The sequence below is a fragment of the Genypterus blacodes genome, unplaced genomic scaffold, assembly GCF_046128005.1.
Source record: "Genypterus blacodes isolate CSIRO-AG114 ecotype Tasmania unplaced genomic scaffold, CSIRO-AGI_Gbla_v1 ptg000037l_1, whole genome shotgun sequence".
NCBI lineage: Eukaryota > Metazoa > Chordata > Actinopteri > Ophidiiformes > Ophidiidae > Genypterus > Genypterus blacodes.
In genome coordinates, this window is record NW_027466850.1 from 4,101,742 (window position 1) to 4,129,023 (window position 27,282).

General features: G+C 47.3%; 3 protein-coding genes across 4 annotated transcripts in view; all 3 read left to right on the forward strand.

Annotated features, from left to right (window-relative positions):
• LOC142996327 (semaphorin-3D) overlaps positions 1–2,245 on the forward strand; it is a 55,513-nt gene extending 53,268 nt beyond the window's left edge. Inside the window, exons 17-18 of the mRNA XM_076147294.1 lie at positions 327–481; positions 616–2,245. Coding sequence (XP_076003409.1) covers positions 327–481; positions 616–1,089 — 629 coding nt within the window. The 3' untranslated portion in view covers positions 1,090–2,245. The remainder of the gene's footprint in view (positions 1–326; positions 482–615) is intronic.
• A 479-nt stretch (positions 2,246–2,724) lies between these two features.
• smpd4 (sphingomyelin phosphodiesterase 4) lies at positions 2,725–12,478 on the forward strand. Of its 2 annotated transcripts, XM_076147299.1 has the most exons (20): positions 2,725–2,809; positions 3,347–3,429; positions 3,582–3,668; positions 4,453–4,589; positions 4,678–4,753; positions 4,852–4,960; positions 5,131–5,183; positions 5,262–5,413; positions 5,530–5,662; positions 5,801–5,872; positions 7,874–7,963; positions 9,098–9,252; positions 9,424–9,514; positions 9,670–9,764; positions 9,867–10,030; positions 10,317–10,522; positions 10,622–10,852; positions 11,000–11,131; positions 11,375–11,503; positions 11,641–12,478. In XM_076147299.1, exons 2-20 carry the CDS (start codon positions 3,391–3,393, stop codon positions 11,959–11,961), a joined length of 2,472 nt encoding a protein of 823 aa, XP_076003414.1. In that variant the 5' UTR covers positions 2,725–2,809; positions 3,347–3,390; the 3' UTR covers positions 11,962–12,478. The 2 variants fall into 2 exon arrangements, with proteins under 2 accessions (XP_076003414.1, XP_076003416.1); XM_076147301.1 differs by lacking the exon at positions 7,874–7,963.
• Positions 12,479–12,916: 438 nt separating this feature from the next.
• LOC142996315 (DDB1- and CUL4-associated factor 1-like) lies at positions 12,917–24,747 on the forward strand. Its single transcript, XM_076147280.1, has 30 exons — positions 12,917–13,090; positions 13,765–13,918; positions 14,099–14,175; positions 14,320–14,393; positions 14,597–14,710; positions 14,792–14,929; positions 15,161–15,811; positions 15,903–16,004; positions 16,262–16,420; positions 16,568–16,747; positions 16,830–16,936; positions 17,193–17,292; positions 17,417–17,586; positions 17,700–17,824; positions 17,909–17,985; positions 18,188–18,352; positions 18,504–18,659; positions 18,738–19,349; positions 19,460–19,737; positions 19,859–20,057; positions 20,158–20,240; positions 20,353–20,437; positions 20,539–20,772; positions 20,968–21,061; positions 21,643–21,747; positions 21,863–21,936; positions 22,048–22,134; positions 22,271–22,429; positions 22,821–22,914; positions 23,150–24,747. Exons 2-30 carry the CDS (start codon positions 13,767–13,769, stop codon positions 23,203–23,205), a joined length of 4,707 nt encoding a protein of 1,568 aa, XP_076003395.1. The 5' UTR covers positions 12,917–13,090; positions 13,765–13,766; the 3' UTR covers positions 23,206–24,747.
• Positions 24,748–27,282: the final 2,535 nt, after the last annotated feature.

The following is a 27,282-nucleotide window of genomic DNA, read 5'->3' on the forward strand; positions in this document are numbered from 1 at the left end:
TCAAAGTCATTGGAGACACACACACACACACACACACACACACACACACACTATAATAATAATAATAATAATAATAATAATCAATAGGTCACTGCCCGATCAATCAGTCAGGATACAGGTGCCTCCAAGTTTTGCTAAGTGGTAAAAAATAAATTTAACATATAATGGTTGGCGATTTATACTGATGGCAAGATGTGGGCGCCCTCTTGTGGTTTAGCTGTTCAACTACAGTTTTCTCTGATCCACAGTGATCATCATTGGTTCACAGTGGTGTCCAGTGTAGATGAAATAATAATAATCTCCATGTTCTTTCCTCTTCTTCACAGATTCTGATTCTGTGGCGGTGAAGTCTGTGTACGGTGTGGAGGGAAACTCCACCTTCCTGGAGTGTGTTCCTCGCTCTCCTCAGGCTGAGCTCAGGTGGACGGTGCGGCGCACAGAGAGCCAGCAAAGTAACACACACACACGCGACAGTGGAGAGGTGAGTGGGATATTTGCTCCATTAGGATTCAGCCGCTGACACTGAGACACCGAAATGGAATGCAGCCATTATACAGTACACTTAATGAAGATGATCAAAACCCTTCTGTTTCCTCTTTCTTTGTCTCCACTCAGCTTCTTCAAAGAACTGATGACCGCACACTCCATATGAAGCGTGGGTTGCTAGTACAACGCCTGGAGGTGTCTGACTCGGGCGTCTACACCTGCTCCAGCCACGAGCACTCCTACAGCCAGGTCCTGGCTCGGTACCGGCTCCACCTCATCCCCAACCACAGCCTCCAGCCGCCCCCGGGGGCCCATTTAATCCCAGCAGGGGGAGGCCTCGTCAGGTTGTTCGGCCAAGCAGGGCCCCCTCATCCACCTCCTCCCTCGCCGGGACACAGGAACTCGTGGCTGGCCCAGCACCCTCTGAGGAACTACAAAGATCTGCACATGGTGGGGAGCAACAGCCTGAGCGTAGACGAGTACTGTGAGCAGCTGTGGTACCGCGAGAAACGCAGGCAGCAGAAGCTTCGCACGCTGAAGCTGAAGCAGGAGAGCAGGAAAGCCCGGGTGAGGAGGAACAACCCTCCTGAGGTCCCCCTGTAGGCACCCAGGGGACACGGGGACAGTGCCAACAGGAGACAATAGGTCCTATACATGCAGAGCACAAGGAGACGTTCACGTCAGACGGTTTGCTTTAAGAGCAAAGAATGCATCACTAAAAACATCTGTAAACACAAAGACTGACACTTATGTTGATATTAAGAATCCTCATCTTCAACTTCCTCCTATTTAGCGTAGAGACACAAATGGAAAAAAGGGATTGTAGAATAGTTCTTCTTCTTTGGTCCTGAGTTCAGATTCTAGAAGCTCAGGTCACACTCGGCTGAAAGGAGTCGAATTAAATATAGAATAGCCAGTATGAGCGCATGAAGCACCTGAACAAGCACATTAGAGTCACTTAAAGTATCTTATTTTTGATAATTAGCTGGCTAGAGACGCCAAATAATGTTTAGATGAGCTGGTCTGACTCAGATCAACATGTGGAGACCAGAGAGCTGAACTTGGCAACCTTAAAGACCCTTTAGTATCCATTTACTCTAACCTGTACTGTTTTAATCACGTTTGGACAAGAATCTATGACACATCTGCAGGAAGTGTTGAGTTTGCATTGGCCGTTTCTTAACTTAGACTATAAAGGAAGCTGAATTATTGGCTTTTATTGGAGCTTTTCCAGAAGAAATGGCATCAATAAGATTCACATGAAACTCTGGGAAGATTCAGAAGGAACAAACAAATAAGAAAAGACTCCATACAACATCAAACTGTATGTCTAAATCACTGCTATGTGTATAACTTTAACAGAGTTTTTACCTTTTCTCTATGTATGTATGTTCTATGAAATCTAAGCTTCACACACTCTATATAAATACATAAAGCATTAGCCTCTGTATCTACGCACATGTGGAAATACATTATGTATAGCTTATTCAATCTGTTTTGTAACTAATAATAATTATTCACATCAGTGTATATTGCAGAACTCTATTTTTGATAGTTTTCTCTCTTTATTTACTCGTGCTTTCTCATGTTTTATATGACTTTGTGCGTTTCCTATAAACAAAATGTACTGGGTTGTTATTTAACTTCACAACTTTCTCATTAGCCGTGAGATCAACAACTGTGTAATTAAATTTGTGTTATTTGTGACGGAAGATACAAAATGGTAACTTAGAAGGACAATAAAAACTATTTAAAAAGGGTTTCTTTGTGTTTTTGCAAGCAAATCTGTTGTTGAGCTTTTCTATTATTCACAATTTAGCCACACGAGGACTCAATAACTACGCCCCCAAGGAAGTGACATCATTGGAGCGCATTCAAGGACCATGGGAATAAGAATAGGAAAGTCTGGTGTAACGAATAATTGCGTTGCGCAATTGTTCGGTTGGTTGTGTATGTACTAGTAACTTTTAGGAATTACCTTTCGTCATAATACACATACATACGCAATGATTGATGGATTAGAGTAGATTACGTCTCCCTCAAACGTATTTTACGTTGCCGTTTTAAGTTATTAACGAATAAACGATAAAGTATGACACGAAGACAAATTAAGGCTTATTTGTGTAACCCTGTAACAGTTTAGACGAATGGACATTAAATAAAACACGTTTGTCTCATTTATTTTCTCCAATAATTTCCAGCATGCGTACGTAAATCTTGCAATCCCCTGCTTCCCTGAACGCAGCACTATGTTTCGTATTGCGCCGTAGCTTCTGATGGAAACGCGGTTAATGGCAAAGTAGCGCACAAGACTTCAGAGAGGGTAAATATGAGCTACTTTAAATGCAACAGATCCCGTCTCACAGTTTTACACCACGGGTTACGACAATGTAACTATTCAACTACTTGACTTCGCTGCTGTTACTCATTTAAATGTTACTTTCTGTTTTGAGCTTAGTTAGCTCGGCTAGCTAGCGGTGGCTGGCGGCACAGCGCCTGTTGAGTTTTCCAGTCAATGGGACACATTGTAGTTGGATTAACGCTACATACACTCATCATCCTGTTTAAACGGCACCGGTATGAGTCTGCGAATATCTGCCTGGTAAAGCGAGCCGGCTGATCTGCTTAGTCATGCTTGTACGTGTATTAATAAAGCTAAGAGTAGCGTGTGTGTAATCATATCGCTACTATTGTCTTAGCAGTAATTATCTCAGTAAGTCTCAGTAGTTGTTGTTATTGTAGTATTAGCCAGTTGGAGCCTATTAAACTGTTACTACTAACTACTAACTAATGAAGTAATAAATAGCTTTTATGTGAGCTTAGTCTAAGTGATGTTGTGATGTAATGTGTCCACCATCAGCTCGGATCTGCACATATTGAGAAGTGAACTCCACGGGGTTCTACATGGCTGCTCCAACTCTGCAACAGCCCAGTTTCCTATTGGTGAGTCGCTTTGTTTACATGTATTGATTGTGAATCAGCTTGAGTCAAGATCACTCATAACCACTGAGAATAGCTGTAAGTCTTGTAAGTGAAGTCATGCTGTGCTCAGATTGTTGTTGTCCTGTATCCTGATGCCCCTCGTGTTTGTTCAGGCCAACCTTAAAGCAGATGCAACCACCAAGTCTCTCCTCCAGAGGTGCCAGGACCTGGTGAAGATCATCGATGACTATCCTGCAAAGGTAACAGCCAATAACAAAGATCTTACAGAGCGATAATGAACTTAAGACATAGACTTTAGAGGTGTGCAGCTGTCTAACATGGCTTGTCATGCCACCGTGTTTACATACTTTGCTACTTTACATAGTGCTTTGTCTAGAAAGCCAGCTGTTCCTAATTCTGTTATACTGTCCAACCGCAACATCTCACCTGAGCTGGATAGATGCAAAGCCGTGGTTACTACAGACAGACATGTGCTGGTGTTTGTGTGGGTATTAAAATGTTTGTGTGTTTGTGTGAGAAGGTGCCTGTTTCTGCTCACAGTGGCCAGTGTGACTGTCACTATCCTCAATGCCTCCAAAGAGAAATCAAACCTCATTCAACTGGAACTCTTATACATAATTACAGAGAAATGTTCTGAGATATTTGTTTGCACAATTGTCTCTGTGACATTTGCCTGCCAGCATAGTTCCAAAGACAATAAGTCATTGTTTCTCTGGGCATGCTCTGCTTGTGAGCAGCTGCTGGTGCCTACACAGGACGACTGTGACACTCTGGGGGCTTTGTTCATGTACGGCCCTTTATCAAAACGCACCCTGTACTGCATACTAACTACCATTTAAACTGTGTTACTCATTGGTCTCAATAACCAGCATAATCTATAGTTAAATCCATGTGTTGATCATACGGATATTAGTGATTGTGTCTGTTTGCCTCATTGAAACTGAAAAATCTAACCTTCTTGTAGTGAAGTTGCGATCTTGTTGCTAGGGTGTGACGACAGTGTATATGTGTGTGTGTGATAAGGAGCTGCACTTGATCTTCCCCTGGCTGGTGGAGAGTGTGTTTGGCAGTCTGGATGGCATCATCGCTGGCTGGAACCTGCGACTGGTCAATTCCCTGTGCACGGAGTACAACATCGTTATGGAATTCCTGAAACCCAGGTATAGAAAGTTACACTCACACACCACAGCTAAATGTATGTAAGTATGTATTTATGTATGTTTAATTGCTTTCCTTTCTCTGTTGCAGTGGGCCAATGATGAAGCTTGTGTACAAACTTCAAGCAGAAGAGTACAAATATGAAGTACCAGTGAATTATCTGCCGGTAAGAATGTTTTTCTGCCTCTACTCTGTGTGTTTGCATTCTTATTTCACTGTTAAACACCGTAGCATCAATCTTGTCATCGTTTGTGTCCACTGAAGGGACCCGTGAAGGCCTCCATCCAGCAGGGGGTCCTCCCAGACTGCCCACTCTTCCACAACAAGTTGCAGTTTCCCCTGTCAGGCCTGCTGAGCCTGAACCTGGCACTCAGTATCCTTCACAACAGAGACACTGATCTATCTGAGCTTCTACTGTAGGACACAGAAGAGATCAATCAGACAAGGTTATAGAAATGGTATCAACGTCTTAAATGTTAGCATCATGACCACCCCTGTGTTCTGTAGAGTGTTGGTTGGTCACTTTTCCTTAACGTCTTGTAGATCCGTTTGAATTCTACATGTTCAACTTTGCCTACTGTCTCATTACACCAAAGGTGAGTTGAAGTCCGTATAAGTACATACAGGAGAATCCCCTCAGTCTGAATGACACTAATTAGTCTCAATATGTTCAGATTCTCCCTCCAGGCCAGCGTGGCAGTACGACAGACAACGCCTACTTTGTGTTAGTGGACACTTACCTCCGATACTTCCTGCCTAGTGAGGGAAGTGTGCCACCTTCCCCTTTCTCTGACTCTAGAGGCTCCGTCACTGCACCTTCACCAAGGTATCTATCTACAGTATGCCACTTCTGAAGCCTCAACCTGAAGCTGACCATTGTTCCTAGCTGAGATTGAACCGTAGCTGTCTGATCTCACTCTCCTCTCTCCTTCAATGCTTCAGGTCTTCCAGTGTTTCCTTTGCTGGCCATGGCTTTCACAGCCCCAGTCTCCTCAAACATCACATATTCCATCAGCCCTCAGTTAACGCAGATCCTGCTGCCCAGGAGATCTGGAGGTCAGAGACACTGCTGCAGGTGAGGCTCAATGTCTTGAACTTGTCTTGTGCTTGAACGTTCAAATGCGTACAAAACAGACATAAAGAACAAAAAGGGACAACAACAATTCTAGAGTTGAAGTGTATGAAATGAAGACTGTGTTTCCATGTTGCTTAGATGTTTGTGGAGATCTGGCTTCATCATTACTCCTTGGAGATGTACCAGAAGCTGCAGTCTCCTCAGGTGAAGGTAAGGGAACACAACATGTCTCCACCACCTTTCCTCTCCCTGCTCTTCAGCACTGCACAGATAGATGACTGTTACCTGGCTGACCACACACACCCCTGCACTCCACCACCTTCTCTGTCCTGCCTTGAAGCCCACGGTGGGAGCATGGTGGGTTAGTTGGTATGGGTGGGAGGAAAGATGGATTCTGTTCCAAAGAAATTCAATAGTTGCATATTACGAGTTGCTGTTGTAGCAAAAATTGGTGAGTGATTGTTCCACTCTGGCAGTATCAATGCTACCGCTGGAAAACGTTTGAATGTTGATCAAGAGGTGAATGTTTCCTGCCCTGAGCAGAACATGATGAAGCTGTCCTTAGACCTTTCTACCAAGGAGCTTAGACTACTGACAGTTTAGACATTGGTCAAGTCCAGATTTTGGGGGGAACTGCAAGGCATCTTCGCCCACAGTTCACAAGTCCGCACTGCAAGCAACCTCTGCATGCATCTGGCCACAGGGGGTGCTGTTGCTGGTATTGCACAGTAGAACGGGATTTCCTGCTGGTAAGTGCTATCGCTCCGAACTTTGGCTGCGGCTAATTGATGTAAACCTAGACACGAGGTAACTGGGAAGGTTGCTTACTAGCTCAACATGATTTAGCCTCCACTGCAGTGTGAATGAAGAGTTAGCATCATAGAACGTCTTTGGTATGAAGGGATCTGGCATGTGCTTCTGGAAGTAGTACTGTTGCTTTGTCTCTCAAACTTTGCACGTTATATGTCCTTGTCCAACATGATGTTTGCCTGGTTGACCTTCAGATAAATAGTTTGCATGATTAGACTGTGAGAATTGTGTCCTCTTAAAGCTGCGTTTCCCCAAGTGTTCATGTATCAGTATTCTAACCTACTTACCCCCCAAATCACAAAGTTCAGGGCCCCTGTGGAGTTTTCTTCTTAGCAAACTCCACAGGGTGCCTCTTATGTGTGCGCTAATGCCTAAATATCCTGAGGAGATCCAGGAGTTGTGGCTCTGGATCCAAAACAAAAAAAGGCTTGTGAACTGAACTGCTGCACAGGAAACAGTGAAATAACCCTTTACCTGTTCCAACATTCCGAACATGTCATTAACATCACAAGGTTTCCTTTCTGCGCTGCAAAAATGAATTCACAAACCTTTAATTTATCAACCTGATCTGCTGTTTGTCCATTTGCTGAAGAATGGACTTTTGACCACATTTAGTTCATTCTAGATGTGCTTTGTTTACGTCCTGTGTTACATGTTAGGGATGGGAACGATCACAGCTGCAAGGACAGAGTGTCATTTTCAGACGGTCCCTTGCACGGCGCAGTTATTTAGAGACGATCAATCAGATCAGTGGCTCAACATCCATCCCAAACAAAATGACAGGAAACACTCTGCAAAAGTCCAGATTCTGCCGTCAAGAACATCAAGATTCTATTAACAGACTAATGCTAACAATACCAACTTGGTCCAAATCAAGTAAACATCACTGGATACTTTAGTAGTAGTAAGTACACTCATTTAAAGAATAACACGCCTACCTAAATCTAAACTCTGTAGCTTTATCAGTACAGATTGTCGATGTAAACACAGTCCATACGTAAGCCTGTGAATGCCAGGATTCCCATCCCTATGTTCCTCTTTGTCTGAAGTGTAATGATGGTCACTGCATCATTCCCTAGCAAATATGAGATTGTGTTGCTGTGGTCAATATTGTGTTTTTGTTTGTCTCCTCTCCTCCTCTGCTCTTTTCCTCCTGACTTGTTGTTGCTGTGTAACATTGCTCCCCCTGGTTGCCCTCTCCTTTATTACTGCCTCCCATCCCGCTCTTCTCACCTGTACCTTCCTCCTTCCACCTTTTTTTCTTTCCCTCCCTCCTCTTCCTTGTCCCACCTTATTGTCACTCTCCCTCCCCCCTGCTGCTGTTTGTCCCCTTTTATCTTCCACCCTGTGTCCTCCCTCTTCCTCATCCTCCTCTCCCCCCTGGTGGTTACGGGTGAACAGCTGGCGCTGCTGCAGTATCGCCTCAGTATGTCCAGCATGCCGTGCCAACCTCACGCCCCACCAGGCTCTGGGACCCTCCACACCTACCAAGTACTTTTACCTTTTCATTCACCTCTGCCCCTGTGGGGCCTCCTAGAGGTAAACCTCCCCTCAGTCAGATAAGGTCACAGTCAAGGGTACTTCTCTCATATCCACAATGATCCCCCCCCCCCCCCCACACAGTTCTCATACTTGTGTTGGCAGGTATTTACTCTGGCTGATGAGTTTGCACACTTTACTTTGCTAGCTGAGATGCCAGAGTTCTGCCTTATCAACTGGCTGACGTCTCTATTGTGGGCGTGTTGCTTTACCTGCAACTCCGAGGCTCCTGCTTATTGTCTCCATTGTTGTCTTTTGGCAGACTATGGACAGATCGCTGTGTGTAAATATTGGTATGAACTAGCAGCAGTTCATTTGGTCATTAATCCAGCTCTTTCATTGTTGACCCACTCCTTTAGCAGGCCTGCGTCTGTTTTGTGCTCAGCTTATATTTATACTTTTTACAGAGAAGTATCCTTGAAGTTAACCCTGGAATGAAGTGTTGCACTGCCTCATGATTGGATATGGTGTTCCTGCTTTATGAAGCCGTGTGTGTGTGTGTGTGTGTGTGAGGCCGTGTCTGCTGTGCTGTGTTTCTGTTTCTGTTTATGTTGCTGATAAATGTTTCCCTGATGGCACTTTTTGTTTTTCCAGCAGAAAGGACTTCTACATTTAAATTAGATCCTTTATCCTAACACAAATAATGTCCCAATTAATTTCTCATAGGAGGAACTACGTAGGCCTTGTGTTTGCTTTGGATGATGTAATTGAGGAAGGGTTGTGGTTCTGTTTTGACACAGCAGCTTTGCTCTAAGGCAGCAGGTAACAGAGTGCAGAGGTCCCACAGCTGGTTTGGTTCACCAGACTCTCATTTGTCTACATTTAAATAGTAAGTATAGATAAGTTGTGTTAATGTTGGCAGCATTAACAGAAGGTAGAATGATCAAACTAAGCCTTCTATACCTTCATGATCCCAGTGTGTGGGACCTCTCTCCTCTGATGCGTGGCTCGTGCTCTGAGCCTTTGGTGGTGCTGTGGCTGCTTGTGCGTTCTGAGTGCGTGTTGTGCAGCTGGGAGCTCTGTAAAGCTTAATGATGATTGGATGTGTGGTACTGCGGAGCACCGTCTGATTGGCTGCCGTTTCAGGAACCCTTCAGCCCCACAGAGGAGCACGTGCTGGTGGTGCGCCTCCTGGTGAAGCATCTCCACGCCTTCTCCAACAGCCTGAAACCTGAGCAGCTGTCCTCCTCACTGTCCGCCCACTCTCACACACACACCAGCCCCCTGGAGGAGTTCAAGAGGTGAGATCACACACACTAGCAGGGTTCTATAAAGGAAAGAAAGGATTCTGTTGAGTGCTGCGATGGCTGGAACAAACTAACTTGTTCTTTTTGCTCTTTTGCTTTTAAGCCCAGTGTTACAGTTTCAGTGTTTAATGGATGATGTCATTTTCCTGATGTTCCCCCCTACAGAGTGGTCATCCAGCGTTTTGTTCAACAGAAACTCTACCTGTTTCTCCAGCATTGTTTCGGTCACTGGCCTCTAGACGCTTCCTTCAGAGCAGTAAGTCATCGTCTTCTGAGTTGATGAAATATTTCAGATTGAATGTCGATGAGTAACTTTCACTTCCTCAGTCATTGTTTCAGACAGCCGGTGGTAATGAGTGTTAAGTTTAGTGTCTCAGGCTTACAGAGTGTGAATTGTTTGTGTGTGTGAAGGTGTTGGAGACGTGGCTGAGCTACATTCAGCCGTGGAGATACACAGGAGAGAACCCTCAGAACCCCGACCAGAACAGAACAGTTCCCGACAAATGGTGAGAGCTGAAATGTGTAGTTTGTTGAAATAACAATGATGTAATGACTGGAAATATTCAAGTCAGTGGACTTTACACTCACAGTCACTTGCTCCTCTGCAGGGAATCATTTGTTCATGAGAATTTGCTCATGTACACAAAGCTGTTCCAAGGCTTTCTGAACCGAGTCGTGCGCACCGACCTGGTTAATGCAAAGAATGCTCTCATGGTCTTCAGGGTGGGCAAAGTCTTCTCTCAGCCAAACCTGGCAGAGATGATCCAGAAAGGTGAGGACGGTGATGCAGGTACCACACCTTTTCCTAGTGGTACAATTATGTTCTTCTCCTGGCTGGTTGAGAGTTCAGAGTTACTTTAGACTCCTACAGTCGACTACAAGCTCTGCTGTTATCAACCAATCAAACAATCAATCAATCAATCAATCAGAAACAAATAACAGAGATGACCTGCCTGTACTGATTTGTCAGGTGACCTTTCTTTGTGCGATAGAGAAACACTGGTGTCTCCCACATGCAAACAAACTAAACCCTTCTCTCCTCCTTCCTCCTTTTCCAGGGGAGCAGTTGTTCCTGGAGCCAGAACATGTCCTCCACCACCGGCAACCCAGAGGCTACATGACACCGGGCCAAGGAGGAAGCTACCTGTCGTCGCGACAACGGGTGGTGACAGACACGGTGTTCAGGGTGAAGAGCCACGTCTACGCCTTAGAAGGCCAGGACTGCCAGTACAAACAGATGTTTGGCACCGAGCTCAGAGGGGCTGTAAGTTCACAAACCCACAGGCAGAGCAAAGTTTAAAGTTTCCCCTCTGCTGCTGCCTGAAACTGTATTAAGTGGCTGTGATGACCATCAATGTTGCAGGTCATGAAACTGATCCAGATCATTGCACAAGCCAGGCAGACGGCCAAGAGGATATCAGATCACTCCAACGAGTCGGCAGCAAACACCTCCTTCCTGTCCTGGTTCGGTCTGGGTTCTCCTGACGTCATCAGCCCGTTCTCCAGGGTGGAGCCGGAGGAGAATGGGGAATGCTTGAAGAAGACACACGAGTTCCTGGACAGAGCGCTGGATAACCTGTGTCAGATCTTCATGGTCAGACTAAGTTTGTTTCTGTCCAGTCAGTATTTAGTGGAATGACTTTAGTTCATGGTTATTTTGTTCTCTGAGTCTTTAAATCATCATAGAGTTTGATTTGCACTCAGCTGCCTGCTAACTCCAGATGTCCTCACCTGCCTCTAGCTCAACCAAGGGCAGCTGAATCAGCTCATCTCCAACCTGGGAGCGTCACAGGATGATGGAAACTGTAAGCAGATGCCAGACTGCATCCCCGGGGAGAACGGCCTCGTCCTAACCGACCTGGGCAGGGAGCAGGTCAGTGTGTCAAACTAACAGCGTGTGTGTGTGTGTGTGTGTGTGTGTGTGTGTGTGTGTGTGTGTGTGTGTGTGTGTGTGTGTGTGTGTGTGTGTGTGTGTGTGTGTGTGTGTGTGTGTGTGTGTGTGTGTGTGTGTGTGTGTGTGTGTGTGTGTGTGATTTATTTATTTATTTATTTATTTATTTATTTATTTATTTATTTATTTATTTTTATTTGTTTGTTTGTTTGTTCTTTTGTTCAGATCATTAACGGACTCCGCAGGTTTGACATTGAGTACCGAGGAGACCCGGAGCTTCAGCCCATCAGGAGCTTTGAGAACGCCCTGCTGGTCAGGCTCTTCTACAGGATCTCCTCTTTGCTTAATGACAGGGTGAGCAGTGACACACACTGTGATCAGACCTAGAGTTTTAAATGACTTCATGCACTACATTCATCACATTTACGTTGTCCGCAGCTGTGTGTGTCTAAAGTAGTTTGTAATCTCTCTCTGCTGTCATCCTCCTTCAGTTCGGAGGTCACATGAACAGACTCTGCTCGCGGCCGAACTTCCTGGGTCGACTGTCTCGACACTACTTCACCGATCCAGATTCAACCACGAGACTGACGCAGAGTCCGATGAGCAAACACTTAGTGGACCGGAGCCGGCAGCCCAGGTTGAGCCTGCGGGTGCTGGCCAGCTACAGGACGCTACTGCTGCTGCTGCTGGTCTACATCTGTGGGGCCCTGCTGTCCTTTGACCCCATATCCAGCACGCTGCTCATCTTCATTGGTGGTTTTCTACACGGACTCTTAATGATGCTGTTTGGAGAGAAACTGAAGTCACACTAGCTGAGCTGCCGGCTCCCTACACACGTCTGGAAAAGTACAAACAAGGATTTTTCTTTCAGTTCTATCTTTAAAAGGTTTAAAGGGCAAAGTTGAGCATAGATGCCTGCTTGCAGGTGTGTCTCACTGCTTCTCTGCTGGTCGATCACAGACCGTTAATATTAGATTCATAACAGTCAATAAACATTTCAATGATTTTGATATTTGTTCTTGTTTAAAAACAATCCTGAGAGCTACGTGACAAGTGGTGTATCTTTAACTCTGAGTTACTTTGACATGGATGATGTGTAGGAGCCCTGTGAGCTGTACAGCAGTAACTGGCAGATTGTGTTTAAGTGCTTTGCTGCTTAAAGGTGTAGTAGTTGATACAATATTGTAAATAATTTTGGACAGTTTTGGTCCTGAAGGCTCTGTCATCAGTTCAAAACATTCAGATCATGATGATGGAATAAATTTGCCATTTTTTTATTGAAAGAAAATGCCCCCCCCCTCCCAAAGTCTTCAATAAACCTAAACCTTCCCCATGTCTCATCAATGTCTACAGGAAGGAAAGATCATTTCTGAATGGGAAATATTGTGTTGAGATACGAAATAAAATAATAAGGACAAAGTAAGAGATAATAAAAAATACAAGTGACTTCATACACACATGTTTGATATATGAACAAGAACATGACTGTACTCAACATGAATTACATTTCTTAACTTGCCATTTAAAGAAACAAAACAAGCAACATTAGAATATTACAATTGTTTTTTTTTTATAATAATAGTTTTACATTATTTTACATTTGCCCTCAACTTTTAAGTAAAATGTGTAGAAATCCTTGTGTACTGTAGCGCCATTATGAATAAAAGTGAAAAATAAATCATACCGCATGGGAACAGCGCATCCAGACCAGGACTACAACTCCCACGATGCCCCGCGTCTTCTATCGTCATCAAACTGCGCCTCCGCGTTACTGACGCATCTCATGGCCGCCAGTGAAGAAGTTTCAAAACAAACGTGGAACTTTTTTTCTGACGCCTTTAATGACGGCGGCCGCGTATTTGACCATTTACCGCAAGCTAAACCGCAGATCTTAAACTGACTGAACGCATTTTAACGCCAAGTCAGAAGAAGCTAACCCAGGTGAGTGTGAATGCTGAGCGGAGTGTGTGTGAGTGTGTGTGCTAGCTGGAGCTGTGTGTGACATGAGGCTCACTGTCACTGCACGTTTACGACTTTTGACCTTAACGCGCTCACGTATAAAAACACCAGCGCCGCGTTAAGTTAAGACAACATTCAAATCTAACTTGGAGTAAAGTTTAAAAATCGATTTAGCGCGAGTTTAGTGAAGTTGGCTAAGTGAGCTAACTGTCGCTCTTGTTAATGCAGTAGTTCCAGGCGGAGTTGTAAACCTTTGAGGTGAATAAAAGCGGCGTAATATGAGAGATAAGTAAGAATAAGTGAAGGAAGTTGAGCCAGCTGACCTCTGCTGAGCTCATCCAGCTGTTCGACCGCACACAGCTGGATGAGCAGCTACCAACAGCTGCTGATCACTGTGTGACACCTACAAAGTACCCGTATGTGGCATGATAATTAGGGGACATATTAAATAAACTACAACACAAGTAAGATGTGTTGGTACGATGACATTGAAGAGGAGAAGTTGTGCTTTTAGCTCCTGTTTCTGTTCCCAGCTTCCTCTGTTATCTTTGTATTGATTTCTCCGGTGAACAGATGAATGAAGTGTATAAGCTGAGTGAATCCTAACGCCTCACTCTCCTCCCCTTTGTGTTTCCTCCTCTGTGCTCTCCGTGCAGCCATGTCTCCCCCCGTGGTGACCGCAGCTCCCTCCTCGGCGGCCGTCTCTGCTGCCGCCGCCGTGGACGCCAAGGCCGAGCTGACGACCCTGCTGGACCGATGGGAGCAGGCTCAGCAGGGAACCACGGAGGAGCTGGTCTCCATCCTCACTAAGTCAGTATCTACTTGATTAGATATCACAGATTAGATGGTAACGGGAACTGGAGAGTAAAGGCTTCATGTCAGACTTCATCCATCTGACTTTGATTAAACCGAGACGTTCCTCCAGTAAGTGACCTTTGACCCTCATGGTTTGATGTTCTTCTCTTTGGTTTTCTTTGCCGCTTGCTGCAGAATATCTGAGTTGATTGAACGGGAGACAGGAGAGTATCACAAAGGAGACCCTGATCCCTTTGATGACCGGCACCCAGGTACTGATCCATGTCATGTGATTCTTATAGATCCTGTTTGTGTCTCACATTGTGAATAATCCAGGGTTCCCTCGCTGTGATAAAGCTTCTGTTTGTCCTTGTTAGCAGTAGTTGAGATGCTGTATTCTGTGTTTGGTTTGACAGGACGTGCAGACCCAGACTGCATGCTGGGACACATCCTCAAAATGCTCTTTAGGAATGTGGACTTCACTAATGCGGTGAGGATTCAATATCAATCTATTCATGCAGCTAACATGATCTGTACCCTGGAGGCTGCTCCGGTCCTTACAGCACAGGATGAGAGTGTATAGAGGATGGGTAGATTGATTGATCCATCAGTGATGGATCGCTAAAAGTGAAGAGAGTTTGAATTCCAATAAAAAGGTTTTTCCTCCTTTTCCGTTTTGTTTTGCTCTTCCAGCTGTTGGACACGTATGTGATGACCAGCAGAGAGCTGAGCCTCAACACGGCAGCTGCCCGTCTGCTTCAGAACATCATGCCGGGTCTGGAGAGCGCCGTCGTCTTCCAAGAGAAGGTAGAACATCAAGATGAATGGCCCAGAGAGATAACAATGTATTTAAAATGTTAACTCAGAAAAACCTCCTTGTCTTTCCAGGAGGGTCTGGTTGAGAAGATGTTCACCTGGGCCCGAGAGGCCGAGCGGCCGCTGTGTGTTTACGCCACGGGCCTGCTGGCCAGAGCGATGAGCAACCAGGAAGTGGCAGCCAACTACAGAGAGGAGAACGCTCAGCTAGTGGGTCACACACACACACGCACACACACACACACACACACACACACACACACACACACACACACACACACACACACACACACACACACACACACACACACACACACACACACACACACACACACACACACACACACACACACAAATACAGCAGATACAAGCCAACATGCATCAAATGTAACAGTAAAGGGCAAAAAGTTAAAGCTGCTCTGACTTCCTGTTTGCCTCCAGGTGCCACTCATGATTCGGCGCCTGCGAAAGCTGCAATCTGAAGAGGCCAAGAGTCGCTTAACTCCTTCCAAAAGCCTCCACAGTCTACCTCACAGCACTCAGGACACAGGCACCCTGAGCTTAGCCATCACAGCAGACAAGACTGAGGATGAAGGTGTGGGAGAGGAAGAGGAGGGGAAAGAAACAGACGAGCAGAGTAGCAGAACGGCGTCCACAGCCAAATCCAAACCTTCCTCCCTGCTCGGTTCGGCCCAGAAAAATGGCGGCGGCTGCAGCAGCAACGGTGGTTCCAGCTCCACCCGACTCCTTCCAGATTTGCTTTTCCAAGCCGGCCCAGATCCTGCCTCCAGGGAGAGCGAGGATAGGCTGGGAGGAGGAGAAGGAGGCGGAGGAGGAGGAGGAGGGAGAAAGATGGTCAAAGAGAATGGAAGGAAGGCCAAACAGAAGTTATCCTTCACCTCCTCCTCCTCCTGTGGGGCTGCAGAGGAGGCGGAGAGGAGCGACTCCAGCAGCCAGCCGGCCAACAGCACCTCCTGGTCGGAGATGAGCTCCATGGTGATCGGCTCCGACTACAGGCTCTTACCTCTGAGCCTGGCCATGGAGCAGAGGCTGATCCTGCAGTACCTGACCCCCCTGGGAGATTACCAAGAGGTGAGGAGCCAAACACAGCACGCTAACAAAGCTCTCACTGATCTTCCCAACCGAGCGTCATTTCACTTCTGGTCTTTTCCTCGCTGTGCAGTTGCTGGCCGTCTTCATGCAGCTGGACACCCGAGCGTTACTGATGAACTACATCGACCTCAAGCAGACCAACAACGTCCAGCTCACCTTTGATGCCCTCCTGGTAATGACACAGAGCTCCTTTAACGCCAACGTGACGTCAGGAACACGCCGTTGTTTAACTATCGTCATAGAATTGCGTATCTACTGTAGTGTGACTGAGGAAGCAAAGCGTCTCCTGCAGCCTCAGTGACGCTCACATGGTCACACAGCTTCAGTATTGATTTCCTGTCTCTCACTCCAGTATTTGTTCCTTTCTGCAGTGTAGTAAGCGTCACGGTAACATCGCCTGGTCGATCCGTCTCTCTCCTCTCTCCTCAGTACCTCGCCTCGCTGCTTCTGCATAAGAAGTTTGCGGCGGAGTTCATCACTCAAGGTGGATTCCAGAAGCTCCTGGAGATCCCCAGGCCTTCCATGGCCGCCACCGGAGTCTCCCTCTGCCTGTACTACCTGGCGTACAATCAGGACGCCATGGAGAGGGTAGGATCAGTACACAGCAAACACGCAGACAAACACTCCTGGCTCACTTTGAGACCTTCTGAGTTGGTGTTAGAATCTTCTGACAGGTTGATTGATAGACGAGATGCCAGCGATCCTAACCCTAAGTGTGTGTTTGTGTGTTTGCAGGTGTGCACCCTCACAGACTGCGTCCTGTCAGACATGGTGTCCTACGCCCTGTGGCTGCTGGAGTCCTCCCACACCTCGGGGGTCTGCCACGCCACCATGTTCTTCTCCATCTCCTTTTCCTTCAGAGCCGTGCTGCAGCTCTTCGACCATCAGGACGGCCTGCGCCGGCTGGTCAACCTGGTCAGCACTTACACTGTCACATTCATCTTGTGGTGGAGGTCGCCGGGGGAAACGTTAAACGCTTCTTCCTCGCTCTCTGCAGATCAGCACCCTGGAGATCCTTAACACAGAGAATCAGGTGGTGATGAGCGACGATCAGGTCTTCTCCAGTCGACAGACGACCAAACACACCTGCATGGCCCTGCGCAGGTACACACACACACACACACACACACACACACACACACACACACCCCTCTTTCTATCTTTCTGTCTCCTATTGTCTCACACATTCAGCAAAAACAAAACATTACTATCGGATGTATTTCCAGGCTTGTTCTGTTGGATTGTAAAGAGAGACAAACGCGGCAAAACGTTCTGTTTCAATAAAACAACAACAACAATAATTCTTAATTCCGTGTTTATCCTCGCTCACACTTTTGCTCTTGACTGTCGCTCTGTCCAGGTACTTTGAGGCTCACCTGGCAGTGAAGACTGAACAGGTCAAACAGTCCCTGCAGTCGTCAGAGGGGGGCGCCAGTGTTCCTCAGCAACCTTATTACAAAGTAAATCCTGGCCGTGCTTTGTGTGAACTTGTCTGTCTGTCTCTGTCTGTCTCTGTCTGTCTCTCTGTCTCACAGCAGCCGTGTGTTTACATGCGTTTGCCCCTTGTGTGTCTCCATCTTCCAGGCCTATACGTACAGCAGGGATCAGGTGGTGGAGATGATGGAGTTCCTTATAGAATGTGGCCCCCCGCAGCTCCACTGGGAGCCCGTGGAGGTTTTCTCCAAGTTGTCGTGTGTTCCTCTCATGCTGCAGCTCATATCTGCTGCCTGCGATTGGAGGACTTACTACGGCAGGTTTGTGTTTGTTTACACATTGTTGATGATTCTCAGACAAATGAAACTCCATTAATGCATTTCTTTGCCGTCCTTGTTCCTTGTGTCCGTCTCTCTGTCTGCACTCTATTCAGGGGCGACACCGTGCGTTACGCCTTGGACATCCTGGCCATATTGACAGTGGTCCCTAAGGTTCAGTTGGTGCTGGCCGACACCGTGGAGGTTCTGGATGAAACCAGGTCACCGGTTTCCACTGTGGGTCAGTACGGCTCGGTTTGCTTGAACTGCATGTGTCAGGGCTCTGCTGTGTGTCACTCTGGATGTGTGTCTGTCTCTGCTGTAGGTATGAGCATCGTCTTGGGCGTGGCAGAGGGGGAGATCTTCGTCAATGACGCCGAGATCCAGAAGTCTGCGCTGCAGGTGAGCACAGTTAGATGTTTGGAGTTGGTAATTGTGTCTTGAAGACTCTCAACGCTCTGATGAAATGAGTTGTAATACCTTCACACAAGAAGAAGTGATGATTCTAATGTGTGGTGGTTTCATTCAGTCTGCTTTAGAATATATCTGATGTATAAATCCTGGATCAAACACTTCCCCGTACATAAATCCGACTCTCCCCCAGGTGATAACCAACTGTGTGTGTGCTCCAGAGCAGAGCCTGAACACAGTGGCTGCTTTCCCTGTGACCCCCCTCAGGCCCTCCCTCCACCCCCAGCAGCCCCCCACCCCCCACAACAGGGTGCTGGCCCACATGTGGCAGGTGGTGCAGAACAACAACGGCATCAAGGTAGAGAAGAACGCAGTTACATGCCGATGTTTATGATCTCTATTTTCCTTTCCATGTTGTGGTTTTTCTTCTTGATTTTCCTTTTTGATAAAGCTGACGTTGGCGTACAGTGATCAGTCGGTTTGCTATCACGGCCTCGTGTCTCCCTCAGGTGCTTCTGTCGCTGCTGTCGGTGAAGATGCCCATAACGGACGCAGACCTGATACGCTCTCTGTCCTGTAAGGCGATGGTCGGTCTGTCTCGCTGCTCTGCCATCAGACAGATCATCAGTAAACTGCCGCTCTTCACCAGCGGACATATTCAACAGGTAAGATGTCCGATCAGATATGTCTTAAGTCTTCAGAGTATGTTGTGTTTGTACTGAGCTTCTCCTGTCGCTCCCCAGCTGATGAAGGAGCCGGTGCTGCAGGACAAACGCAGCGAGCACGTTCGTTTCTGCCGCTACGCTGCCGAGCTGGCGGAGAGAGTGTCGGGTAAGCCTCTGCTCATGGGCACCGACGTCTCGCTGGCCCGCCTGCAGAGGGCCAACGTGGTCGCCCAGTCACGCATCACTTTCCCTGAGAAGGAACTCCTCATGCTCATCAGGAACCACCTCGTTGCCAAAGGCCTCCACGAGACGGCGAGCACCCTCGTCAGGGAGGCAAATTTACCCACGGGACATTTCTGCCCCAACTCTTCGCCCTGCGTCACCCCGAGCTCCTCCGCCTCTCCGATGCTCAGGACTACTCGAGTAGCCAGTGGGATTACACCTCGTGTGGTTAGCAACGTGGTATCCTCCCCCGTCGCCGCCTCCTCGACACCCTCTTCCTCTATCCAACCCCGGCTCTCCGCCACTTCCTGTAGCTCCACCCACCTCTCCCCTCACCCTGTTCCTCACGGGCAGGGGACACCGATGGTCGGACGGATTTTATTCACACGGGAACGTCCGGCCAACTGCAGCTCAGGAAAGAAACTTCGTGCGCTCAGACAGAAATCTGACCACGGTGCTTTCATACAGGTGAGTGACATGGGAGGCTCCTCATGAGGTTACTCTGGACTTTCGACGTCATTTTGAGGGTTTGGTTAGACCTCTCTCTCTCTCCCTCTCCCTCTCTCTCTCTCCATCAGACTCCAGCCATGAAGAAGCAGCTGGAGCGTCACCTCCCCTCCCCTCCGGCCCTGGACAGCATCATCACCGAGTACCTGAGGGAGCAACACGCCCGCTGCCCCAACCCCGTCACCACCTGCCCGCCGTTCTCCCTCTTCACCCCCCACCGCTGCCCCGAGCCCAAGCAGAGGCGGCAAGCATCGCCCAACTTCACCGCCAGACTGGGGAGCCGGGTGTTGTACCCCAAGTACGGCGGCGTGGACAGAGCGTGTCTGGACAGGCACCTGATATTCAGCAGGTCAGACGAAGAGACGGAGGCAGTGGCCAATAGACGCCACTGGAAGGCGCTCATGTCTGATGAAAATGATTGTTTCCATGACTCTGTGCTCTCTCTCTCTCTCTCGCTCTCTTCCCTTTAGGTTCCGTCCCATGTCCGTCTTCCACGAGGGCGACGGAGACGACAGCAGCTTCACCTGTTGCGCCTTCTCGGCCCGCGAGCGTTTCCTGATGCTGGGCAGCTGCACCGGCCACCTCAAACTCTACAACGTCTTCACCGGAGAGGAGGCGGCTAACTACCCCTGCCACTCCTCAGCCATCACACACCTGGAGCCCTCCAGAGTACGCCTGCACACTTACAAACACCTTTCTTCTCAAATCAAGGTTTGGATTTGGGGCGGATGCTTATTAAAGGTTGTGTTTTTTGTATTTTGTCTGTCAGGATGGTAAACTGTTACTGACCTCTTCCTCCTGGAGTGTTCCTCTCTCTGCTCTGTGGAATATGGAAGGTGTCTTTGGCATGAAGTAAGCGTCTCTCTCACTCACACATACACACACACACACACACACACATTTTCCAAACCTATTAAAGTTGTTGGGTGTTTCATGTTCATGTGTTGTTTGTCGTCTTTCCCAGGAACTCATTTGTAGACGATCACTACGTGGAGTTCAGTAAACTCTCTCAGGACAGAGTCATCGGCACCAAGGATCAAATTGCACACGTAGGTTTCCTACACACAAAATCTGGATACCACAGAAAGAACGTTCTATTCCTCTCTAATCTCTCTCCTCCTTCCTCCCCGTCTCTCCTCCTCTCCTCCAGATCTACGACATCCACACGGGTCAGAAGACTTTGACTCTGAACGAACCGTCCCTGGCCAACAACTACAAGAGGAACTGCGCCACCTTTAACCCCACGGACGACCTAGTGCTGAACGACGGCGTGCTGTGGGACGTGCGTGTGTCTCAGGCCATCCACAAGTTTGACAAGTTCAACATGAACATCAGCGGAGTCTTCCATCCCAATGGCCTGGAGGTCATCGTCAACACTGAGATCGTATCCTCCGTCCCCCCCGCTGGTGTTTACAGATAGTAATCATTCATACAGGAGTGTTTTCAGCATCATTCTCCTCCTCCTCTTCTCCATCTCCTGACCCAATTAGATTCCCTCTCTGTAGCAGGTACGGTATCCCACGTGTGTGTTTGTGTGTGTGTGTGTGTGTCCAGTTTTCATCCTTGACAGCAGCGTCAGTGGGACCTGAGGACCTTCAACCTGCTGCACACCGTCCCTGCTCTGGACCAGTGCAGGGTGGTGTTCAACAGCAACGCCACCATCATGTATGGAGGTGCGTGTTGTTATTGTGTGTGAGAGAAGACACACGCGCACACGCGCACACACACACACACACACACACACACACACACACACACACACACACACACACACACACACACACACACACACACACACACACACACACACGTCGTTTTGTGAACATTATTGGCACCATCATCATTTCTCCCATAGCCACCCGAAAAAAAATAATTAGTTTATATATTTTAGAGATGAATAAGGTTTAGGCTTAATTCAATATGTATGAATCCACTCTAAAGCTTTAAATCCTCCTTAATCCTAAACATCCATACTAATCGGTATGACAGCATTCACACAGATCCTGACAGCAGTGTGCTTGTGTTTGATGTAATATTAAACCTCACTCTGAACGTTTGGGTGCTTTTATTAGCCGGGGTGTTTTATAATGATTAGGTGATTACACGGCCGCTGTGTTTAGATGTGAACATGTCACTCAGAGAGGAGCGATGAGGTCACACTGCAGCCGTCTCACTGTGTCGTGACCTCAAAGGGGAACAACACAGTCACAGTGTCGCTTACTGTCGTTTACTGTCGTCTTCCTCCACCGCATAGCAATGCTGCAAGCTGATGACGAGGACGACGCCATGGACCAGCAGATGAAGAGTCCCTTCGGCTCGTCCTTCAGAACGTTTGACGCCACCGACTACAAGCCCATTGGTAGGCTGCCCCTCCGCTGTCTGACCTGCTGAGCTGTTAGATCTTGTTCCCCTCTTTATCTCTGACATACACACTCTTTTTTTCTTTCTCTTCCTCCCTTGGCGTTGTGTTCCAGCCACGGTGGATGTGAAGAGGAACATCTTTGACCTCTGCACCGACACCAAAGACTGCTACCTGGCTGTTATTGAGGTAAACCCGTTCAATTTCTTCCTTTCATCTCACCAGCGTTTCTAGCTTGGAAGCAGCTGTGAAGGTCGTCGTGAAGGTCAACCTGATCATTTGTGTGGTGTTTGTCTGCAGAACCAAGACACGGTGAGCTTGGACACTGTGTGTCGTCTGTATGAGGTGGGACGACAGAAACTAGCAGAGGAAGGAGACGACGATCAGGTATAACACACACACACACACACACAACCCAATGAAACATATTTGCCTGCACATACAGTGTGTGTGTGTGAGTTGTATATTTCCATCTTGGTCTAAGAAAGTTCATGGATGTTTGTTTGCCACTTTCCTTCTCCAGGACGATGAAGACCAGGATGACGACGACTCATCAGATTCTGACGACGACGATGACGACGACGACGACGACGATGACGATATGGACACAGACCCTCTCATTGTAGAACTTTCCAATGACCACCCAGACAATCCGGATCAACCTGAGTCTCCCACAGCGCAGGTACCTGATTACATCATCACTCCAGAGGCCCGTGTGATGTGGAGTGCTGAGCATGAAGCATCCTGGGGCCGGTTAGGGAGCTCCAATCACGCCGTTCAAGTCTGAGTTTTCAATGTCATGAAGCTGCTGATCGCACTCTGTTGCCATGGTTACCTCATCTTCAGTGATATATTTATGAACTTATGTTGGCTATATTATATTGAAAGCAGGAGGTAGAGGTGTTCTTGGACGGCGTTACACTGAGAGGTGTTTCTAATCATCCCAGAGGGACAAACGTCCTGGGTGCTCATGATGTGAACGCAGCTTCATACTCGGCACATGTGTGTTATGTCTCAGTGATTCTCCTGTTTCTGCTTTGAATGGACGAGTAAACAGTTTTACAACTCCTCAGCTTGCTGCACTTCTCACTAGCAACAGTGATGATGACGACGATGATGACGACGACGATGATGAGATTGAAAGTGATTCTTCTGGCCCCGCAGGCTGTAAGTAACATTTACACAACAAAGACTTAAAGACTCTTACCTGCTTTTCTGTGTTATTGTTTTGTATTAGTTTTTAATGTGTGTGTGTGTGTGTGTGTGTGTGTGTGTGTGTGTGTGTGTGTGTGTGTGTGTGTGTGTGTGTGTGTGTGTGTGTGTGTGTGTGTGTGTGTGTGTGTGTGTGTGTGTGTGTGTGTGTGTGTGTGTGTGTGTGTGTGTGTGTGTGTGTGTGTGTCAGATTTAGATTTCACCGAACCTTCAGATGAGGAAGGTGATCTAAGCTGGTACCCGTGATGACACACAGGCTGCAGATGTCGGGGTGATTGCTCTTCAATCAGACTCTAACTTTATCACTATGCCTCATTCGATCAGGCACAAGTTCAGGGTGAACACGGGGGAGAGACACGGCCAACGCCTGGAGGAATTATGTTGATAAGAAATTCAGTTCGATTCTCCTTTCACTCTGAAACAACAGATGAAAATGGTGAACAATAAATGTCCTGACGATCAGGGACTCTGATATAAAAACACTGAAGCTTTTTTCCCACTTCCTCCTTTCGAGTTTCCTCCATCCCGTTTCGCCGACGTTCAGAGGAGAAAGTGTTTAGAACGCGTGAGAGTGAGTTTGAATTCATTATTTATGATGTTTTACCTCTTTGTCTGCTGGAAAAGTGACATCATGTTGCTGTGCAGGGAGTTTTTAAGTTGTGTGTGTGTGTGTGTGTGTGTGTGTGTGTGTGTGTGTGTGTGTGTGTTAGGTAATTCAGCTCATGATGGGAGTACTATTGTGTGTGTGTGTGTGTGTGTGTGTGTGTGAGCAGTGCTGAGCGTCCACAGGTGACAGGATACAGAGCAGCGGGCCGTTTCTAACTACAGTCACAGGCTTGTAGGGTCCTAACACTGAGTTCCTAGCGTTCTTTGTGTGTCCGACATTACTGTGACACGCCTGCATACATGTTCTCTAAGCATTGTCACAAGTTGTTACAAGGTGCAACACCTACAATAACAACCGCATCCCTCCGTCTGACAAGTCTACCCACTACTTTGACTCACAACCTGTCTCTCTCTAACAGGTTAAACATTGTTAAACCTCTGCTCTCAACTTGGGGCTCATTTCTATAGAAACATTTGTTCCGTTTCATCCCGATTGCTTCCTGTGAGCCTCGTAAACACAACAAATCTGAGTGATGTGAAAGGGTACTAACTACCTGTTTGTTTGAAGGAAACCCTCCTTATGCCATTGAGTTTGGTAGAAGATTGAACTTATTTTGCGTGTTTGTGTTACGTTATGCTGAGCTCCAGTCCAAGCCGATAGAAAATCCATTTTATGATTTGGTAAGAACGTCTTAATACCTTTTTTAAAAAGTGAATTTTCCAACTTTGTGAGCAAGTAAATACTGCAAACCCTCTGAGCGGAATGAAACTGATAACCTTGGACAGGGATGAACGTTAAACAAGTGTTCTTCTTTTCTGCCAATATTCAGTGTTCAGACAGTAATTGTACCTTTTGGACAACTTGCTCTCCGTGTCACAGCTCATGATTGTTAGTTATAGCTAATAACCATGTTGGGACTTGACGACTGGACTTGGCGACCTCCTGGCGTGGAGACACACTCGGCTGTTCTCCTGGCTGCTCTGCTGAGTGTGTCATTAACAGTTATCACTTCATATGCGGTCTTAACATTTCATGTGATTTCTCTCAACATATTGTAACGATGTAACTACAAATGTTATCTCACATCTTTACAGGTTTCTTCAAACTGAAGTCACTGTTGTCAAATCATTGTTGAAATGTTTTCACTTCCACTGTGAAGTAATAAAAATGTATTTATTTGATGACGTCCTTTAACATTTTGTCAGTGTGGAAGGTGTGTGTTGTTGTAATTGTCATCTTCTGCTGCAGGGTTTCATGAAACACGGTAGGAAGGTTCAAGTTCAACTTTCAACAATCTCCAGCTTTGGGTTGAGTAGAGTTGTGTGTGTGTGTGTGTGTGTGTGTGTGTGTGCCTGAGGGAGCTTGTGGACATGTTGGCGTCAGCGGTGAGTCCACATTTCATGCCTTAGCAGCTTCTCGGAGCCAGAGAGCAGCTCGTTTGATCAATACCTTAATGACATTTCCTGTCTGTGCTCTGCCTGCAGTTTGGCCTCTGGAGTCAACTCTCTGGTGTTAGATTGGGTTTGTGTTTGCGGCCTACGAACCCTTTATTAGAGGTTTACATACATAGTGTCAGGCGGCTGTAAATGTATTTTGTACCCGTTTAGAAACTCTCTGCCACCTGGAGATCCACCTGCGCAAGCGAGAACAGCGCCCCCTACACGAGGCGATCGCATCAACACCGTTCAGCTGCAGCTTTGAGCGATTTGTGTGCAAGACACGATTGTTTGGTTGATCTTGATTGTTGTGCTGCCAAGTTAGAAATAAATTTAAATTACATTTATATTTTAGTTAATTGAGTCAAACCTTAATTTTTTTTTAAATCAACTCAACTCAACCAACTCTCCTAGATTCCTCCATTTGTGTTATCGATGTTTTCCGCTCGACACAAACAAAGTTATTGAGTCCGGCTGTGAAACGGAATGAAGTCATGCAATATTTATTTCCGCTGTAAGAGAAACATCTACATCTACATTGACGCGTGTGGCGCAAGTTCGCATCATTATTGTGCCGCAACTGGTCCGGAAACTGCGTGTATCTCTCCCAAATTCTCCCAAATCCCTTCACGTGACGTAATTAGACAATTTTTGCCCTCAACCGCCCGCGTTGGGCAGAGGCAGAGTATGGCTGTCAAAATGAATGACGTCACGAAATTTTTCTCTCCTCTGCGAGACAGGTGAAGATGGCAGATGAACGTGCGTGTAGACGGGTGACGTCACAACTCGATCGCATATAAGCGCCGCCGGTTCCAGGTGAAGTGAACGGATGTGTGTGTGTGTGTGTGTGAATCTCTATGAGCAGCTCAATCACACGCAAGCGGAAAGGGATCCCGGCGCTGTGCTCGTGCTGGCTGGAGGAGGAGTCGCAGTCGCAGTCACTTCCTGTTACAGGCAGAGAGGACTCTGGTGAGTCAGTCCTGCTGGAGAACATTGAGAGCAGCATGTCTGAGAGCACTGAGGACATGGTGATGACTCGAAATGCGTACAAAGATAAGGTCCCCAAGTTCTCTGAGTATGGACATTCTGATTGGGTCAATCGCTTGTTTGCTGCGAGAGTGGAGGGTGAACCTTTGCCTCCTAATCACTACGTGTCTGGGATGATCCACCCTGAAGGTAGAAAGTGTCCCGATAGTGTGTTGCTTGCTGCTCAATCAGGCCGAGCGCGTGGGCCGCTGATCCCAGCTTCAGAGCAGCGGAGCTCATCCAGGCTCAAGCGCCACTCTCCCCTTCCCACCCGACAGCCAGCTGAGGAGGCAAGTAAGGAGCCGAGGGCAGACCAGGGAGTGAAGGAGAACAGGGCCGTGCAGGAAGTGACAGAGGACTCTGTTCAGGTGGCCGATTCATGCAGCGAGTCCAGCTGCCTCTCTGATTCAGGTTACGAAAAAAACCTGGGTGACAACGTGGATGTAGATGTTTCTGTAGAGCCTGTGGACACTGAGGCTTCAAACATCCATCAATGTGTTACAGCTTTCCTAGAGAGAGAAAAGGAAAATGCAGCAGGTCTGCAAGAAATCCTGGAACAGGTGCAACAAGAAAGAGCAGTGGTTGAAGAATCTCTGATGAAGGAACGAGCTGAGAGTTTCATCTTGAAAGAGGGACTGAGGAAAATGCTCAAAGAGTGTCAGATGACTACAGACGTGTTTGTGCGAGACCTTGAATATTACAAGACACAGTTGAAAGGTGAGAGGGAAGAACATCAGAAACTCTTCTCTCAACAGGAGGCTAAGATCCAACAGTTTAAGAGCAACATCATCCAGCAGCAAAGGCTCCTGGTGCAGAGTACAAAGGAGGTAGAGGTTCTGAAAGCGACGGTGAAGTATCTTCAAAGAGCCACTGACGACAAGAAACGGGAAGGTGAGCGACGGACATCAGAGCTCAAAGAGAAGAACAACAAGCCATCACTCCAGAAGGTTGCTAGAGCTGCTTCATTCCCGATCAACATGGCAGTAGAAGACTTTGATCATGAGAGGCAGACCATGCACATGCAGATCCAGGCTCTGCGTGCCGTTATCCTGACTGAGAGAGATCTTCGCGCTCGGCTGACGCTGCAGCTTCAGAAGGCCGCCCAGGACACCCAGGCTCTGAAGACCACAAGTAAGGCCAAAGATTTCTTCCTGTCCTCAAAAAACAAAACAATAGATCAAGTGACATCAGAGACTGTGGAGGAAAGGAGACATAACGAGAAGTTAAAAGCCGAGGTGGAGTCTCTGAATGTGA

Excerpts from the sequence above, each read along its gene's own strand:
- smpd4 (XM_076147299.1), top strand. The coding sequence starts at position 3,391 with ATGGCTGCTCCAACTCTGCAACAGCCCAGTTTCCTATTG. Across the intron at positions 3,430-3,581 it reads AACAGCCCAGTTTCCTATTG|GCCAACCTTAAAGCAGATGC; the intron begins GTGAGTCGCTTT and ends GTGTTTGTTCAG. Across the intron at positions 9,515-9,669 it reads TAGACGCTTCCTTCAGAGCA|GTGTTGGAGACGTGGCTGAG; the intron begins GTAAGTCATCGT and ends GTGTGTGTGAAG.
- LOC142996315 (XM_076147280.1), top strand. The coding sequence starts at position 13,767 with ATGTCTCCCCCCGTGGTGACCGCAGCTCCCTCCTCGGCGGCCGTCTCT. Across the intron at positions 13,919-14,098 it reads CTGGTCTCCATCCTCACTAA|AATATCTGAGTTGATTGAAC; the intron begins GTCAGTATCTAC and ends CGCTTGCTGCAG. Across the intron at positions 22,915-23,149 it reads TTCTTCTGGCCCCGCAGGCT|ATTTAGATTTCACCGAACCT; the intron begins GTAAGTAACATT and ends TGTGTGTGTCAG.